Source organism: Paroedura picta, chromosome 6, assembly GCF_049243985.1.
Source record: "Paroedura picta isolate Pp20150507F chromosome 6, Ppicta_v3.0, whole genome shotgun sequence".
In the NCBI taxonomy this organism is placed as follows: domain Eukaryota; kingdom Metazoa; phylum Chordata; class Lepidosauria; order Squamata; family Gekkonidae; genus Paroedura; species Paroedura picta.
Genome location: NC_135374.1, coordinates 25763180 through 25783572, shown reverse-complemented (window position 1 = coordinate 25783572; position 20393 = coordinate 25763180). Strand labels below are relative to the sequence as shown.

Here is a 20393-nt window from a genome sequence, read left to right as displayed (position 1 = left end):
TTTGAAAGATGGACTCTATGGTGTTATACCCCATCAAAGTCCACCCCTCCCCAAAGCCCGCCCTCCATAAACTCCATGCCCGAATCTCCAGGTATTTCTCAACCCAAGGTGGCAGCCCTAAGCTATTAGGAACTTCCATCCCCAAAAACTGAGGGGCTAATTTGGATGGAGGTTATGTTTCTGTAGGAAAATGGGCTTCTGCTTTCCCCTGTGCCTTTTTACTGAGCCAAAATACCCCCAGGAGGTGCATTTTTGTCTCATTGCAGGGTTCAACGTGGAGAATATTAAAAAATCTGAGGAATGGCAACAGAAAGCATAACAGAAGGACAAGAAAGCATATCAAGAATCATGCAAAAGCTGAATAAGTTATGCATTGGGTTATTCAGAGCCTGATCAGGATGCTGGAGGGCTGGCCATTGACAAAATTTTCCACTTGGCTCCTAAATACAAATAATTGCAGTGCCAGTTGATATCTTGGGAGAGGGCATTCAAAAGCCATGGTGAAGCAACTAAAAAGGCCCTGTTTCTCATTGTCAACAGTTAATGGGGCAGAGATTTTAGTCAACTAAGACTGTCAGTATAGGAGCATCATTCAGAGAAGACTCTTTAGGTTTTTGTGGTCAAATTAATCACCTATGATTTATTTTCTTAAGGCACAACTGTAATTGCAAAAAAGAAAAACATTTATGTACAACTTTTTCAATAGCTATTGCAGAACCCAAGCAATCATGGGATAGTTGCTTAAGGAGGGAAAGTTCAATGAATGCCAAGGAAAAAAATGAAGCAAAAAGAGCTTTTATTTATTGTCTGCCAGTGAATTAAACCACCGAGAACACTCTGCATTCACCACTCTTCACATCCATCCTTTCCTGGAGGGACAAAGGAGAGAATTCAAATTAGGTTTAACAAGCTAATCAGATGCAGAGTCACACATTGTTTATCTACCTATTAAGTCCAGCAACTTCAGTATCTTAAGGCTATAGCCCTGAATGAAATTACTCGTAAATTCCATTTGTTAGAGTACAACTTTACTATAAAATGTTTTGTTCATCATCCCTAGTCATGCCTGTTATTCATCATATTTAAAATCCAACGATTTACTAATGACTCCCTTGGTGGTTAAAAAAAAGCCCTAGTCCAGCATAAAAACAGACCACAACAGCTTAAAATAAGTTTTGAAGATAAAATAGTGTTTAAAAAATGAGTGCTGGCTCAGGCCAATGGCCCATCCAGTCCAACATTGCATGTCAGAGTGTCCAAAACCTAGGTGTTATCAGGAGGTCCGCCAGTGGGACCAGAACTCCAGAAGCCCTCCCACTGTGGCTCCCCAAGCACCAAGAATACAGAGCAGCACTGCCACATAAAGAGTGTTCCATCTATACCAGGGGTAGTCAAACTGCGGCCCTCCAGATGTCCATGGACTACAATTCCCATGAGCCCCTGCCAGCAACTGCTGGCAGGGGCTAATGGGAATCGTAGTCCGTGGACATCTTGAGGGCCACAGTCTAACCCTGATCTTTACTTTCCAGCTATTAGCCACTGATGGACCTTTGTTCCAGAAACTTACTGAATCCCCTCTTGAAGCTGTCTATGCTGGCGACACTTTCTGTTGCAGTGAATTTGTCAATTCCCTTTATCTGTTCTAAACCTACTGCTCATCAATTTCATTGGGTTCCAGGAGTTCTTGTACTGTCGAAAGGGAGAAAAGTACATCTTTTCCCACCTTCTCTATCCCATGCATAATTTTGGAAACCTCTTATCATGTCAGTCCTCAGTCATAAGCCCTAACCTCTTTAACCTTACTTTATATGGAAAGGGTTCCATCCCCTCTGTCATTCTAGTTGCCTTTTTTTGTTTTCCGTCTTATTGAATGCTATCTTTTTTGAGGTGCGGTGACCAGAACAGTACACAGTACTCCAAATGAAACTGCACATCGATTTATTCAGGGGCCTCATGATGCTGGCTGATTAGTTTTCTGTTCCTTTCCTGATAATCCTCACAATATAGCATTTGCCATTTTATATTGCGGTCAAACGTTGAGTCAACGTGTATGTATAGTTGAGAGTTTTGGTTCCAATATGAATTCCTTTTAGGCTGTCCATTTTTCCTTGATACAAAAAGAGGACATTGGGATGGCAAAAACAAAACGGGGTTAAAAATTCTGTATTCATGAAAGTACGACAATAAACATTTCGATAGCCATACCCGGGGGGGGGGGGACGGACGGACTGGTTTTCACCATAATCATACCATGAATATTTTTGTGATGAAGTAATCTTTCAAATTTTGGGCTTTCAACACCTTATCCTAAAACTTCTTGTGCTCCATGGCACAGTAATGTCTTACATAGCCCTCATTGTCTCAACACTTAATCTAGATGGCAAAACAAAAACAAAAATGAATGCTACAGCAAATACATACCTTTTATTCAAAAGGGGGCAAAATTGACATTTTTATTAAAATGAGGGGGTGGCCAGGAAATGTGAAAAAAGGGTACTGCCCCCTTCAAATTATGGGCAGCCTAATTATTTTGCACTTGCCCACATTGAACCTCATTTGCCCCATTCATGCCAACTCATGCAGCCTCACCAGATCCTTCAGGAGCACCTCACAATCCTCCCTAGTTTTCAAAGCCCTGAACAACCCGTGTCATCAGCAGACCTAGTCACTTCACTGCTTACTAGTGCTGACTCCTGGGATACCCCATTGCTTACCACCTTCCACTGTGAAAAATCAGCATTGCACTTACCTGTAACTCTTTGCCCATCTTCTATGCAGGCATATATTGGGACTGCACTTGCACAGTGCTCTCATACTTCTAGACTAGTATTTTTAAATCACTTCAAGTGGGCGTCCCTCCCCTGCTCCCCCATCTTCCCTCATACCTACTGAACAGCTGCAAATGTCATCCTTTGAACTCACAGCAAGGTGGAAGAGAGTAACTTTTGAACTTTCTAACATTTAGTGGGTGGGAAATCAGATCACTGAGAAACAGGATTGACCTAAAGCCTTCGTCTTTAGGGGTGGAAACCTGAAGTAGAAACCTCTCATAGAATCACAGAATAATAGAGTTGGAAGGGACCTCATGGGTCTAGTCCAACCCCTGCACTATGCAAGACACTCACATCCCAATCGCTCATCTACTGTAACCTGACACCCCTTTGCCTCACAGAATCAGCCTCTCTGTCAGATGGCTATCCAGCCTCTGTCTAAAAATTTCCAAAGATGAAGAACCCACCACCTCCTGAGAAACCACTCTTAACTGTCAGGAACTTCTTCCGGATGTTTAGACGGAATTTCTTTTGAATTAATTTCATCCCATTCGTTCTGGTCTGTTATAGAATCATAGGGTTGGAAGGGGCCAAACAGGCCATCTAGTCCAACCCCCTGCTCAACGCAGGATCAGCCCAAAGCATCCTAAAGCATCCAAGAAAAGTGTGTATCCAACCTTTGCTTGAAGACTGCCAGTGAGGGGGAGCTCACCACCTCCTTAGGCAGCCTATTCCACTGCTGAACTACTATAATCTAAAGACAAAGCCCAAATGTTATGAGTGATCTCCTGCCGTTTCTCACTAAAAACAGCCAACCTGTCCTGACAGGTCCAACGCTTCTGCTTGGAGTTTAACCAGAGGCACCTAGTCTTCAGACAGAAGCTCTATATGCTCTATATTAGTAGCCATCTTTTCCCAGGGGGACCACTGAGATCCTCCCATAATTGCACTATATTTGACAATGTGCAGGAGGAAGAGCAAACTGTCCCATAAGTGCATCCATTTTTGCCCCCCCCCCATCAGCTGGTGAGGAATGTTCACCTGCATACTGTTTCACCTGCATCTCCTTGGCTATGAAGGATGAAGCCAGATGTGGCCACCAAGCTAGTTGGTTTGTGCTGAAGAACCTTGGAGATGTCAGCAATACCCCCCAGGATAGGGATGGCGATTCTATCAGGTGACTCTCTTCACTTAATGGATCATAAGGGTTTTTTAAAAACTGTTGCCAATCTGAGTAGACAATGCTGATCTATCCAGGCCAGTGCTGATCTCACGCACAACCTACACAGACCGAAGGACAGAGTAGGACTTCGTGACCTCCCCTTGCAGCCTCAAATGCTGCACTTGTACACACACACACACACCCAGGAACAGCACGAAGCAGGAGCATGTGGCCTGCCACAAGGAGGGAATCAGCAAAAATCACAACCCTACCCTTATTTCACAGGAAACTTCTACTGGACCCAATCCCTGGGCTGGGTCAATAATACAGGTGCTCTACCATAATTATATCCTAACTTGGATAGCCCAGGGTAATCAGATCTTGAAATCTAAGCAGCGTCAGACCTGGTCAGTATTTGGATGAGACCACCAATACATACCAGGCAAGAGGCAGAAGCAGGGAGTGATATCTTGGAAAAGCACAGGGTTGTCATGAGTCAGCTGCAACTTAACTGCAACTCCTCCAACAAACTAGAACTATAACTCCTCCCTCAGAAGAGTTACCAGTGTTATGACTGCCTCATTTCCAACCAATGATGGCCTCAGCACACTGATGGACCCAAACCCAGAGAACCTCACTCATGATGAAGACAATGTGATGGAAAGCAGTAAGTTTAGACCAGGCATTCATGAAACCCTTTTGATGACCTGGAAGAGTTTCCCAAATAGGAGGGAGTTAAATAATTTTTAAATATATTATTACATTTGTTAAACATTTATCAGGTGATACAACCATATATGGTCATGTCAACCCATTTTCCACCCAAAAATGGCCTGGAGGGGGTGGGAAGGGGAGTGGCCCCTGGGGCTATGCTTCCCAACCATATTTTGCATGCTTGTGCCACTCCTGGGGTTTCTCAATACCTGAATGTTTCAGGGGGTTCTCAGTGATAAAAAGATTGAGGAAGGCTAATTTAGACCTACTGATATAGATAACAATGTTTATTGAGACCAAACAAAATGGTATTAAACAGTGGCCAGCTTTTGATATATCCAGATATCTTCATTAGTCTGGATTGGGGGGGGGGGGGACACAAAATGAAAATAGGAATTTCCGAACATGATCTTGAGGCAACCTTTCAGCTCCCGTTCTGAGAATCAGGCAAGCTAAGGAGAAGGGGTGTGTGTGTGTGTGCATGCACGCATGTGCACAGGATAAATCTGGGAGCAGGCATCCTTGGCTTTGTAAGAAAAAGAAGTGCGGCACACCAGCTTTCCTCATGCCTGCCTTCGGGGGGGGGGGGGGCTTGGGGATGTCTGGTTGTGAAACAGGGGATGGCATGGGATTCAAACTTGTTGGAGGTAATCATTGATCAGCAGAGTATGGCTGACTCTCTGGAACAGGGCATTTCAGAAGAAAATATATAGCCTGTATAGCTCAAAAACTGGTGGCTGTGGTTACAATAAAGAGACGGTTGATTCTAATTATTCTAAGGTTTTTCATCTCATCAGTCTGCCAAGCAAGCCCATAGGATGGGTATAATTGTTAAGTTAAAATACACATAAAATTCAATCCACACACCAACTTAAAACCTGAGACAACCGTAGCTGTTATACCAGAAGCTTGTCAGCCAAACCTGAACCAAGTTTTAAAGGTTTCCTTCATATGCTGAACCCTGGTAGCACTTTCAATCAGCTATTTGTACACACATTTTAAATTGTACACACACTTTAAGTACCGCAGTGTTTAATGTTTTCAGTGATATGACGTTTAACTTGACATACAAATATGCTGTTAGCTCTATTATTGCTGCATGAGATGGTTCTTGCCAACATTGAGGTTTCTTGTTTTCCCTCCTCTCTGACAGCAAAAACACTTGCTAAGGTAAACAAAGGTGTAGCAGTTTGCAGCTCATCCTCGCTCTGTAGTACTGGATTGCATTTGTAATTTTGTTTGTAGAAAAACCAAGGCATTTATACTTCTAAATTTCACAAATGCACAAAAGTTCACAAATAGGCCAAACAGTACACACTCTGTTTTCTTTGAATTCATTAATCCAGGGCTCTTGTGCTGTTTGGAGTACACTTCCAAATACCTTCACCTTAATTTCTAGTTTGCTGGCACACAAGAGAAGGGAATTGGAAGGGAATAAAACATGGTCCTCATGGGAAAAGATTTTATTATAAACCAGTCCCATTCCACCCACTCTGTTCATTTTACAATCTTTTGAGCACTGTCCAATTTAATCACATCTCAATTTTTGCAAACCTGGCTATCCTAAACTGTGCCTTCTGCACAGAGAGCCAGTTTGGTGTAGTGGTTAGGAGTGCAGACTTCTAATCTGGCATGCTGGGTTCGATTCTGTACTCCCCCACATGCAACCAGCTGGGTGACCTTGGGCTTGCCACAGCACTGATAAAGCTGTTCTGACCAAGCAGTGATATCAGGGCTCTCTCAGCCTCACAGGGTGTCTGTTGTGGGGAGAGGAAAGGGAACGCGACTGTAAGCCGCTTTGAGCCTCCTTCGGGTAGAGAAAAGCAGCATATAAGAACCAACTCTTCTTCTTCTTCTGCATACCGGTGCTTTGTTCAGGCTCTAATTCTTTAACTGTAGCCAAAGGTTTGCATTAACTGAGTGTATTTCAACCTTGTCCTAGCTTTATATACAGTAAAAAATGCTGTCTACAATTTACCCTACCTTCAACTTTACAAACCCTTGTTGGATAGCTCTGATGACTGGTTTGTTGACACGTTCCTGTTTCGCTGCCATATGGCATATAAATGATTGCCAAGACACATTTAAGTTAACAGAATAATTGCATTTGCGTGGCTGCTGTTCAAATCATGCCATGTTCATTAATTCCAGCACCAAAAAGCATTTCAATACATTGATGCTATTTTAAGCCCTCTATACAATAATACAAACAATGCAGAGTCCAACACATGAAGTAAATACTGAATTTACACATGTGTTTTATTACATAAAGTGGCACAAACACAATGCAGAACCCCCCCCCAAAAAAAAGATAACCCTCCCAAATTATATATATATATTTAGTATATCTGGCAAAACAAGTTCTTGTTGCATTATACTTTGTTTCTGCAAAAATCAGCTTTTAAAGTTCTATTATATTAACAATTTTTCTCACATATGTGATGCAAATGTACAGACAAACTGGAACAATTCAGAATGTGGATTCAAGTAGAATGAATAAGATGAGATACTGAGAGCAAGGTTGCTAAACTGCAACAGTGAACGTTCAGACAACCCACATACCCACCGGACTCGATACAATGAACTGCAAATGGAACAACATTTATCTGTTCCCCTTGGCTCCTCAAAAGATTGCTTTTTGGATACACGATGGGATGCTGCATGGAAGGCTCCAACTTGACGAGAAATCAGCAGAAACCACCCCACTCGTCCCCTCTAAACAACGCCTTTCACAAATGGTGGGAAATTTGTACAACAGTAAGGGGATAGATAGAGCCTCTTGTGGCGCAGAGTGGTAAGGCAGCAGAAATGTTGTCTGAAAGCTCTGCTCATGAGGCTGGGAGTTCAATCCCAGCAGCCGGCTCAAAGTTGACTCAGCCTTCCATCCTTCCGAGGTCGGTAAAATGAGTACCCAGCTTGCTGGGGGGTAAACGGTAATGACTGGGGAAGGCACTGGCAAACCACCCCGTATTGAGTCTGCCATGAAAACGCTAGAGGGCGTCACCCCAAGGGTCAGACATGACTCGGTGCTTGGACAGGGGTACCTTTACCTTTAAGGGGATAGATATTTACATTTTGGGGGGAACCTATTTCCAGAGAGTTGCAGAGAAGTCGTCCATCTTTTCAGAAATTTGCAGAGAAAGGATGCATTCTGTAAATTAATTCCATTCAGTTTGTTGAATTCACCACTGATGGGATAACACTGGGACAACACATTATATAGATAGCAGCCTCAGAACTATGGCAATTCTAGGGGGTTTAGTATAGACGGGCTATATTAAGTAAACAAGAATGAAGCAGGAATCTGTGACAGTTTATATTTACTCCAAATACTGGTTTTGTTTTCCATCTGGGAAAACAGCTGTACTCTACCTTCTTACCAAACTAGTACTACATTGACATACCTTTGAATTTCTGAAGGCTTGAAGTCACATTAAAAAGCTCTTAACGTGCTAGAAGTCTGAACTGATCACAATATTCATACACAATATTGTGCTTTTCACACTTATAACATCAGATAGATGAAGCCAATAAATACTCTGATCAGGAAGGAAAAAATGTTACAGTTGCTCTTAAATTAACACTAACACCAAGGAGAGTAGCAAGTTCAGAGGTTAGATCAGCATGGCCACATCAAGATTCCCATTGTCAGTAAACATCTCCAAATATAACTATTTTGTCTTGTGTGATCTGATGGGACACTAACATTGCATTGTCTGTCTACGCATAACATGGCCAGTTGCCTCCATCTTGCGTAGATTGATGACTGAAATGATATCTGACACGGAGGCCACAACTGGCTACCTGCCTTTTGCTAGGAACCCAAATGAAATGAATACAAAGAGAAAAATAAGAAAAACAATGATCTTCATATAGCCAATTAAAAATAAGGTACACAAGTCACTGTAAATTTCCCCATTAAATTGCAGCAAGAATATGCTTAAATTGCAGCAAGAATTAGTGGGCTGTGAAATCACAGCAAGAAAAACCTACCGTAATCTCAGAAGAATTTCATACTGGAACTTGTAACATTGTGTTCAGTTTGACTGTTTAATGTTATACAGTACATACTAATAATTGAGCATAATTGAAGAGCAAGCTAACTGAATTTTAGCAAATGAGCTCTCTATACATTATTTACTGTAGCTACTGTATACCAGTCTTAATGTGTTAGTACATAAGGTAGTCGTTATAACAGTACGGGGAGATTAAAATGTAAACGTTTTGAACATTATCATATAATCTGCACCTGTTTACCCAATTACACATAATAATCAAAGAAATAAACATTTATACTGCAAAACTATATTGAATTTACATTAACATTTTATGATTAATTGATGATATGCAGCAATATTAAGGGAAAAAATAATCCAATTGAATCCATGCAAACAAATCTTCAACAGTCTGCAAGCAGTTTCCATTTTTGTTTCATACTTTGTATAAAACGGTCTTAAGATAAATACTCCATAAATGTTGTCAGTGCAATTCTGTAAATAAAAAAAAAATGGAATACTATGTCTGACGGGTCATTTGTTTTTTTTGCACTGCTAAACTGCAAACAATCTGCTTGTTACTTATATAGTGAAGTCATCTCAGCCAACTTACCCTTATAGACAGCTGTTATCCAGATCCAAAACTATGACCATAGAAATATAGGACAGCCAAGGAGGAATTATTACTAGCTAAAAGAGCTACTAGAAAAAGCACTTAAGCAGTACAGCTTGATTAACACAAACTGTCTGGCCTTAACTATTGCTGCTGTTGAATAATTACAAAAAAAGCAATAGAAATTGTATAATTAAAAAAGCTTAGAAAAAAGTTGTATTTCCTCTGAAAAATATACTTGCAAACATGTCCCAAAATTACCAGTTTCTCACACTCCTTCCCCCAGTATACAATCCCTTGAAATTGTAACTTCAAGATGCCTTTATGACAACGTTCCATTATTTACTGAGATAAAATATTAATAAATTAAAATTTGATTCTCTCACATTAACTGCTAGCAAGGAGAGGAAAACAGAATGAAAAACTATGAAGTGTGCTTAGCTAAGCATAAATAATAACCTATACATTTTGGTTCAAAGACAGTTTGCAAAACTGCATACAGGAATAATGTATAAAGTGGTTTCTACCTTGTTTTTGCAAGTAAATCGGAGGAACAAAGTTCAACCACTGTAAGGTAGGACATATGCTCCAACAGATTTGGAATACCCTGACTGAAATATTCTGCAGCCAATCATAGAACTGAAAACACCTAAGCCCCCCCCCCCAACACACACACAAAATTTAAAAAAAAATGGTGAACAAAAAAAGAAAACGTACAAATAAACTCTTGGTAGAATATTCTTCTCACAAGGCAATGTAGCATATCCTACAGCCAGATAAAACTTTAAAAAAAAATTACATCGCAATTTCATTACATTTTCTCATAAACATGCAACTCACTGTGAAATACAAAAACACTTGGCTCTGAAGAACAATTTTATAAAGACAGACTGCATCAATAAAATTTTCTTTCTGATTAACTTTACATGGTAATAAAACCTGTATTTTTTGCTAAAGTTCCGATATCAGGTTTCATATTAGAATGAAATAATTTGCTCTTTGTGAACATAATGTTCAGGAGAGAATATACACATTGAAATACTAGACTAATAAAAAATTCAATTACAGAATTTTATTGATACAGCAGATTAACAAACTAATAAGGAAAATAAGATGATAAGATTTCATTACATTATTTAATAACACATTTTAAAAATTAAAATATTAAATCCTTTTGAAATTCTCAATGTCACTAGAGGTCCAGAAGAGTCTGGTATCAATACTGAGGTGTGGAAAATGAATCCTGTTACACAAATCTGCATCTGGCCGATTTTTTTTTTATCCCACATAATTCAAAAGCCATTTGGCATCGCCAGAGAGATGGGTGCCAAAAGTAAACACTGAATTACATACATTAAGGAAAACAGATCATGTCTCTCCTGTTACTTTCCAACAAATAGTGTCAAAGAAATTGTCACTATTTTGTCAAGCTGATTATTTTTTTCACAGTTAAATGTCAAGAAAAATAAAAATACAAACACTGACAGATATTGCTTGAAATCCATTCTAACAATTTTTTTCTCTTTTTTTGAAATCAAGAAATCTAACAAAGTCTGGCACTGTTAGGTTTAAAGCCGCAGGAAAAGCTATACAAGCACTTTAGAAGTCAGAAACATTTAAAAAAGGGATTATTTACAGGTGGCTTCTTCAGTTCATGTGTCTACTTAGCCAGCACACATTACACATCACAAAAACCCACAGTTAATGCTATTAACATGTGCATGGCTTATGCTCGTGACCTAGGAACTCCAAAAGCAGAGCCAGGAAACAAAGATTTGTCTAGCTCCCTTCGGCAACCCCACTGTGAGCACCAATAGCTTTGTTCAGCCTCATGCTTTGTGTATATTATATAAGAGCATTCTTCAAAGCTTCCACTTGAAAAGGCTGATCATGTGGCTTGTTCATCGCCTTTCCCTTTTGGACGTCCTCCGGCGTACCTGTGAAAGACACCAAAATCAAGAATCATGTCTCAATACCACTGAGAACAATGGATATCAGAAGGTTTCCACATACTTTATTCTACATCTAGCCTATACTTCAACAGCTCAGCTGGCTCCCAATTGAATTCCAGATCAGGCTTAAGGTTTTGGTTCTTACCTTCAAGGCCATATGCAGTCTAGGCCCAGTGTACCTGAGAAACCATCTCTCTGCCTATATCCCCAAAAGAGCATTATGCTCCACCACCGCCAACTGGCTGGTGATCCCTGGCCCCCAGAAAGCATGTTGGTCCTCAACGAGGGCCAGAGCTTCTTCTATCCTGGCCCCACCTGGTAGAACGAGCTCCCTGAAGAGATCAGGGCCTTGCCTAAACTCCCACAATTTCTCAGGGCCTGCAAAGGGGAGCTCCTCCACCAGGCATTTGCCTGAGCCCGACCAAACCCAACAACATCCACGGATCCCCCCTCGGGCATCCATACCTTGAACCAGTCTGACTTCTCTGGAGGGCCTATCTAAGTTATCGTTCCCGTTACATTGTTGTCGATTAAGATTCAGAACCACTGTTGATTATTGTTGATGTTATTTTTGACTGTTATATGTTAGATCATTCCATGTATCCCCCCGCAACGTTTTATGTAAACCACCCTGAGCTGTATGGAAGGGTGGTATAAAAACCTAAATATATAAATAAAATTTCCTGGATCAGAGATGTCAAGACTACTGTAGTGTGACAAGGCAGAAGTCCAGTGGCACCTTAACAACTAACGCTATTTATTACACCATGAGGCTGCTTCGACGCATCGTTTTCCCTTGCCTTCGCTTCCAAACTGGAGCTTTTTTGTGTTTTTGACATCCACATCATCTTTAGATGGCTTGAAGAGGGGTAGCAGTTCACTGCTCAATCAAATCACCCCTAAGTGGACAGCATCTATCTGCACTGCTTTCAATTGGCTGAGTGTCTATATTTTGACCAACTAGTACTGTAAAACTGAACCAGATGCTGATTGAAATAATTCATTTTACAAAACTTAATGTGAATTTATAACATTCATAGGAAATGACGCCAAAGGACAGTCGATGCAATTGCATTATCAACACTGACACCCACCTGGATAAAACTGAGACTTCTGCTATAATTTGGAAAATAGAAAACAGGAACTGTGAGTCCTCTTTCACAACATATTTGTGATTTGAGAGGCAGCTCTGCCATGTATTTAAATTTAGCCTACAAGTTTATAAACTGTAGAACTACAGGGCCTATACATAATACATAAACATATTCTTACTCTGATTGTGGAAACTTCCTCTTCTTCCATTTCTACTTCTTGGGGGATATCTTCAACAGGAGAACTACTCTGAAATACATCCATCTCTTCACCAGATTCATTTTCTTTACTTGCTGTTTGTTTCGACCGTGCAGCTCTTCTAAAGTAGAAGAATACAAATAAAATCTTCACATCACAAATTACGTGCAAGACGGGCTAAGTCTGGGGAGAGATGGTGGCCATTAAAGCACCTGCATTGTTTCACTCTCTCTCCAAAGTCCTTTCTAAATAATGATGTCGTGCTGTTATTTAGTTTTACATGGAGTTTACCGCCTGGTTTGGCACTCTTCCTAAGAAACCTGACTCCAAGCAGACCTGGTCCCAACACACCTGAGCAGACACTGCTTGTTTAACTCTTAATCATTTCATGGCCTGCAGAATCATAGCATCATGTCTTACCCTTTTTTTGGCTGTGTGGTTGGTGTTTTTGGTGGTCTTCCTCGTCTTTTCTGTGGTGTAGATTGGTTAGACTCAGTTGTACTTATTTCAGATGATTCAGATCTGTTTTGGAAACACACTCATGTTATAGTGTAAATTTAGAATGAACTTTCAAGCTGAAAGCTACATCAGGGTTTACAAAACAAAGGGACACACCTTTGCTGTGCTTTTCTTGGTGTCTTGTACTGCCGACCTTTTGACTTTTGCTCTATATTCTCTATTTGCCTTTCTTCCTCCTCCTCTTCCTCCTCCTCCTCTTCTACAGGTTTAGCTGGTGCAGCTTTTTTCCGACCTCGTTTAGAAGACTTTACTGTTGATTCTTCCTTCTGTGTTCCTCCACTAGCTGCTTTTGGAGGCCGCCCTCTTCTTCCCTTCTTTGGTGGACTATTCTGTTCATCTTCACTTTCTAAGACATCTTCCTTGAGACGTTTTTCCTCTGACCACTGAGGTTCCTCAGACTCTGAAACAGCTGCGGATCTCTTCCTCCCCCGCTGACCACTCCTGAGTTTTGGTTCTTGTCCCAGTTTATTCAGTTCATCCATACCTAACTTGTCTTCTGGATCCGTGATAATTTTCTTTCTACCTCTGGGCTTTTCCAGTTCTGACTAAGGACAGGAAAAAAAGATTACTTCTTCCATCAAATATATCAATATTAGTGAAATGAAAAATATAATCAACTGACACACTTCCAATCAAAATGGGCTCATAATACTTTTTGAAGATAAAAATATTTGATAAAGTTCTCTCTGTTATAAAATTACATATTAACTAACTAGAAGCCTAGAATCATTGAATTGGAAGGGATCTTCACGGTCATGTAGTCCACCCCACCAACTCACAACTACCTGCCTACCCACGGTGACCCCAATTCATACCCAAGTGATCTCTCCATCAAAGAGCTCCAGAATCCTTCCTGGCCTGGAGAAAATTCACCTGTCCATAGCAGCAATTAGCAGTTCCCTGGTATGCAAAGCCACAAGAGACAAACACTGGTAGATCCCTTTCTGCCCATCCACTCACAATCTGCCTAAATTCATAAAACCAACATTTCTGTGAAATGACTATCTAGCCTCCGCTTAAAAACTTCCAAAGAAGGAGAACTCACTACTTCCCGAGGAAGCCTGTTCCACTGAGGAACCACTCTATCAGGAACTTCTTCTGGCTGTTTAGCCAAAAGTTCTTTTGAATTAATTTAAAACCATGGTTCTGGTCCGACTCTCTGGGCAACATAAAGCTACTCTGCTCCATCTTCTATATCAGTGGTCCGCAACTTTTTCCAGGCTGCAGACCGGCGGCGGCAGGGAGGGCAATCGCCCGCCCGCGCATGCATGGCACTCCCGTGCATGTGCACATGCGCGGCTGGATCACGCATGTGTGTTTGCGCCAGCTGCGGCCGCAAACATGCATGTGCGATCCGGCCGGCCGTGAATGCGTGTTTGCGGCTGTGGTCCGGTGGTTGGGGACCACCGTTCTATATGACAGCCCTTCAAGTATTTGAAGATAGTTATCATATCACCTTTTAGTCACCTTCTCTCCAGGCTAAACAGACCAAGCTCCCTCAACCTTTCCTCATACAACTTGGTCTCCAAACCCCTCACCATCTTCATAACCCTCCTCTGGACATGATCCAGTTTCTCTACATCTTTCTTCAGTTGTGGTGTCCAAAACTGAACACAATACTCCAAGTAAGGTCTAAGCAGAGCGGAGTAAAGTAGTAACATCACCCTGCATGATCTGGACACTATACTTCTTTTAATACAGCCCCAAATCCCCTTTGCTGTTTAGCCACCGAGTCACACTGCTGACTCATGTCCGGTGTATGGTTTACTAATACCCCCAGATCCTTTTCACATGTACTACTGCCAAGACAAATCTCACGCACCCTATAGTGATGCATTTGATTTTTCCTACCTAAATGCAGAAACTTTATATTTTTTACTATTAGAATTCATTTTATTCATTTTAGCCCAGTTTTCCAGCCTGTCAAGATTATCCTGTATTCCAGCTGTCTCTGGAAGTTCACCATTAGGGCAACCAAAACTATTTCCACCCCATGGCTAGGTCAGAAGCCAGACTATACCACCTTTCTGTGACTCAGTAGCTCTCAAAAACAATTCCACAAAATATGAACTAAGTGGTACATCTCAGCAACAGAATGAACAACTGCAGTGCAATTAACTCAGAATTAACTTACAATTTCAGAGTCATCTCTCTTGTCATTCTTCTTCCCTGGCAAAGGTGAAGCCATGGTGTAGTCTTCATTTTCACTGTGGTCCATTTCCGTACTATCGAGTCTTGTACAATGCGATATATACAGTTATTAGAATCACAATATATCCTACTGTAAGCAATCCTATCTATCATTTTTACTTAACTAGAAGCAAAGCCTGTTGTGTCCAGAAATACAATGGGTGTCAAAGTGTGAGGGCAAGAGATGGCTAGCACCCACCTGGGCCACCCAGCTGGCTGGGACCGCAGGCAGCAGGGAGGGCTGGCTTTGTGTCTGCCCCAGGTTCCTCTCCCCACAGCAGCCGGGCCACCTTGCAGCGCTGAGGCCAGGGCTTGCCTCCCACCCCAGCCGACAGGGGGCCAACTCCCTTGTGGCTGGCCTGTACTCACCCAGGCCCTGCAGCCAGCTGAGCACGCAACTCAGAGGCGGGCTGGGCCCACGGGCAGGCAGGCAGCAACAAGGGCTTGTGTCACAGCCCCCCCATACCCTCCTCCCTGGCTCTCATTGGCAGCCAACCCCCCTGCCACCAAGCCCAGGCCCAGCAGTTGGGCAGGCAAGGCGATGCCTCAGGGGCAGCAGTCCTGCAGTGGAGGACAGGGCTGGATTCCAGGCCCCAGACGCTGGCTGGGCATCCCCTCTCCACCCAACTGTGGTCTTAATCCCCCTCATTCCTCCCTTCCAGCTCGCTCACTAGCGGGCTCACCTCTGGACATCAGCACATTAGAGCAGGCTGGCACTTCTTCCATGTGGAAGAAGTTGGAGGTGGGATGCAGCCAGGAGGACAGCCTACCTGATTGTCTGTTCGTTGGACAGATGGCCAGTCAGGTATGCAGTGAGTCCCAACTCCTCCCTCCACCCCATTTCCCTTTTTATTTATGGTTACAGATTATTGATAATTCAGCTAATGGATATAGCTAATCATTCTGCTGAATACTTACCTTCCTTTGATTCTTCCAGGTGAGCTTGGATTTGAATTGCTGCTAGCATTGCTTACAGTTTCCATTCGTGAAGATTTGGATTGGGATTGCTTGCCTGCTGATGAAAGAGGCTTATTAACGGCTCCAAGAACGTTTGCTGCTTTCGGCTGAAATTTAAAATGAACAAACAAGCCTCCATGTTAACCTATAAACTTAATGCAATTGATATGTGACTCAATTATCAAGCCAAACATGGTATGCACACATTTATGATTCTGTGATCCCAAAGCATTTATAATTCAATACATCCAAGTCTGAGAGTCAAAATCAAATTTATTTATTTATTTATTTATTATATATTTATTATATTATATTTATTATAAATACATGACAAAACAATTAGACAAAAGCTGTATTCCCCTAATACCCAGGTTTCAAATCTTTTTTAGTTTCCTCATCTTCAAAAGTAGTCTACACAGGTAAACAAAAGCATCATTATTCTATTTAAAACTGTATTTATGTTTTAAGTTAACTGCTGATATACAAAGGCTATAAATGTAACAGAACATACATATTCTTGTTCTTTGACAGATTACAAGAACTTTATTAACATGAATGCAGTTGTATAACAGATACATAGAACAGACTTTCACTGCCAATTATGAAGAAACAACACACCATGCCAACTTTACAGAAGGCAGCTGTCAATGTTTTTTCTTGGTCTCCAGAAGGCATACGGTCAAATGCAAATTGCAGTTTTCACCTACAAGATACTTCCCTTCTTTACAGTTACCATGTAAACCAGTGGTCCCCAACCTTTTTGAGGCTGAGGACCGGCGGCAGCAGGATGGGCAATTGCCCGGCCGCGCATGCCGTGCGCATGTGCACGCACATCACACCATGAGTGGACGAAACCGCGCATGCACGGCACTTTCGCGCAAGCTTGTGGCCTGGGAATTTTTACTGTGGGGGGGCGGGGAGAGGGAGCCGTGGCCCAGCATCGGGCCGCGGCCCGGTGGTTGGGGACCACTAATGTAAACCACAACACAACCCTTGTGGCTCACTGGGTGACTTAATTTAGACTTCATGTTAATTGTGGGTAATTTACTTGACTGTGTAAGCATTCCTATCAATTCCCATAGTAATGATACCATTTATATATAGTGCTTTCAATATTCACATCACTTCCTATACACTCCTAGTAATTCTTAGAACAGCCCCATTAGGTAGGCTAACCATGGCTATCTTTGTACTACGGATGGGGTGGGTGTAATGTAATTACTCGTGGTAATTATAGTTCATGGACATCTGGAAAGCCACAATTTGGCCACCCTGGTGTAAGATCTAAGCCACAGACTAGCTCATTCTCCAAGCCATAATGCTAAATTAGTTTAGTAGTCCATCCGTCTACATAGCATTAGTGTACCGGCCCAGAGAGACTAGCACTCAAGTCTTGCCAATAACTTGCCAGATGTTACACCTAGCTTCTAACAAAGAGCTCATGAGTTGTAGTGATTATAAATGGATTAAAATCTATGACATCACAGGTCTGAATCCCTGCTCTGCTGTATACCGTATTTCCCCGAAAATAAGACACTGTCTTATATTTATTTTTCCTCAAGAAGACACACTATGGCTTATTTTCAGGGGCGCCTTACTGGTATTTAGAGAAGTAAATGCCATCAACAAAGGTGTTTGTGTGGGGTGAGAGAGACCCACAGACTTGCTGGTCAGTGCTGGGGAGCAGCAGTTTTACTGGTGTTTGTGGGGTATGAGAGAGACTGGGGTGGCCAGTGCCATGGGGGGCAGGGTGCTGATGTCGGCTGGTGCACTGGCACCAGCTCTGCCCCTCCCCTCCCCTCCTTGCCACAGCGCTGGTCGCCTCAGGCATCCGTGGGCACCGAAGCGGGAGCAACCGTAACACATATTGTTGCTGATTGGTGCTGGGGTAGAGACCCACAGTGCTGAGTAAAATGGAAGCCACACCTTTACTTCTATTGCATATATTGTACAAACACTTAGAAATCCTGCTACGGCTTATTTTATGGGTATGTCTTATTTTCGGGGTATGGCTTATATTGCAGAAATGCTTAGAAATCCTGCTACGGCTTATTTTATGGGTATGTCTTATTTTGGGGGAAACACAGTAGTGTCCACAAACTTTGTTAGTCTGGCTGTTTCCAATTTACACAGGGCAAGTAAATGAGTAAGAAACCCTGCCTTAATCTGCTGTAAGAATCTAGTAAGGGTCTGTTAAGTTCAAGCTGTTTTTGTATACTTTATTACATCAGTTGCTGAGAGAAAATCAGGGTACAAGTATCTAAGGTAAGAGAATATTAGGATACAAGTTTATTTAAATAAACCATCAGATCTGAATATAGGATCACTCTGGTTCTGTGATATTAAAGACTAGGGGCAAAGCCCGTTGTCTCCAAGAATACAACGGGCGCTAGAACTTGGCAGTGGGAAGAGGAAGGGGAGGAGTTGTCCAGTCTGTAAGGGCATGGGGTTGAATGTGTGTGTTGTGTGGGAGGTTGTGGTGGCAGGGTGGCAAATGAGGGTATGGGTGTGGAGATATGGGTGTCAAGAACCTGTGGTGTGGAATGTTCGTTGAGTGTGGGAGAGGACTGACCTTTGGGAATTGTGGCATAGTGATTACAGATGAGCTTTCCAGAGCCATGCCCTCAGATATGTAAAGGGAAAATCAGACTGGAGACTCTTCTTAGGGGAAGATTACATGGCAACCAATTCCCCCCAGTTCTGCGTCATTTCCCTTCTTGTGTGAATTAGGTCACATTCACCGAAATGCCCCTCTGCCCTAATACACATGGGGTAGTCACAGTACACAGGTGTCCACCCTGTTCCTTCTGTCTCCCGTATTTTCACTGTTGGTAAAATGTTATGTGCCCATGTGCTTCTTTCATGGTTGCTCCTTAGAAGAATGGATTTTTGTACCCTATTGCTTACTACCCAAACGAGTCTCAAAGCGGTTTACAAACACCTTTTCCATTCGTCTCTCCACAATAGTCAGCCTGTGAGGTATGTGGGGTTGTGAGAGATCTGAGAGAACTGGGAATGGGCCGCAGTGACCCAGCAGGCCTCAGGTGTCTCAAAGCATTTTTCAATCATCTTCCCTTTCTCTCCCCATAGCAGACTCCACATGAGGGAGGTGGGGTAGCGAGCCTCACAGGGAAGCTGGCAACCCTAAGAGGAAGACTGTCTGTGCACAGCAGTCTTGACCTTAGTAAGGTTTTTTATACTGTTTTTTTTATTTGCCAGTTACTATTTCAGTTACTATGTGTCTCCAGACATTTACTTATTCTCTATTTACAGTTTCAGGCTGTAAGTATTTATTTAGGTCTTCCTGCACTTTCCAGACTCACAGGACTGATGCCGGTCTGCCTGTCTGCGCCCCAGAATACAAACAGTTGCTGGTAAGGGCTGGCCATAACCCATAGGCCAGGAAGGACACTCCTGCACCACTCCCTACCAACTGCAGGCAAAAATGGCTCATTTGAAGGCTGGACTCTGAAGCATTGTATGATTTTGAAGTCCCACCTCCAAACCTCCAGGAATATTTCCAACCCAGGGGTAGCCAACCTACAGGTGGGGCCTGGAGAGCTCCTGGAATTACAGCTCACTTGCAGAGTATAAAGATCAGCTCCCCAGGCAGAAAGGGCTACTTTGGACAGGGTTGTGGTAGAGAAGAAACATTTAAGGCTTCCCACACAGGTTGTTGTTGTATTGAAAGACTTGAAGCCTACTGCACAGGGTTGTTGTGCAGATGAAACAGTTTCCTCTGCAGAATAACACTGTGCAGTGGCCTCAAATCTGCAGAGTTGCAAAGAAGTAAGACACATGGCTTGGCTGTGTCTAACCTCTGGCAGAGCAGTATTTTAAGTGAGAAGGGGCTTTTCTGTGGCCTCCCTGTCAGGCAACAGTTTGGCAGAAGGGGAAAGTCCCCCCCCCTCAAAACGAAGGCCCTCAGGCTCCCCTACATTGCTCTTGGAAACGCCCCCCTCCCCTCAGTCGGGGCCTGTCAGAGGCTCCTTCGCAGCAGGCCTGAAGGGGGGGAGGGGAGAGCACTCACCAGCCTTCTGCCAGCTCTGTCAGGGTTCTGAGGCAATTTACAGTTGGACATGACAGTTAGGACAGCCTTGGGGCGAAAAGGTCTGGCGCAGCCAGTCCAAGCCTCTGTTCTCATCCCCCTTGGCAGCCCTGCTGACCTCCTCTCCCTGCGGTGGTCAGGAGCAGACTGGCAGCCAGACTGGGCTGGGTGAATGGAATTTT

The 20393-nt window shown here is 42.6% G+C and overlaps 1 protein-coding gene across 1 annotated transcript in view; it reads right to left on the bottom strand.

Annotated features, from left to right (window-relative positions):
• Positions 1-9942: 9942 nt before the first annotated feature.
• PDS5B (PDS5 cohesin associated factor B) overlaps positions 9943-20393 on the bottom strand; it is a 75662-nt gene continuing 65211 nt past the window's right edge. The window contains exons 30-35 of the mRNA XM_077341837.1: positions 16125-16270; positions 15151-15250; positions 13113-13561; positions 12918-13019; positions 12480-12618; positions 9943-11192 (exon numbers count right to left, since the gene is read on the bottom strand). Coding sequence (XP_077197952.1) covers positions 11157-11192; positions 12480-12618; positions 12918-13019; positions 13113-13561; positions 15151-15250; positions 16125-16270 — 972 coding nt within the window. The 3' untranslated portion in view covers positions 9943-11156. The remainder of the gene's footprint in view (positions 11193-12479; positions 12619-12917; positions 13020-13112; positions 13562-15150; positions 15251-16124; positions 16271-20393) is intronic.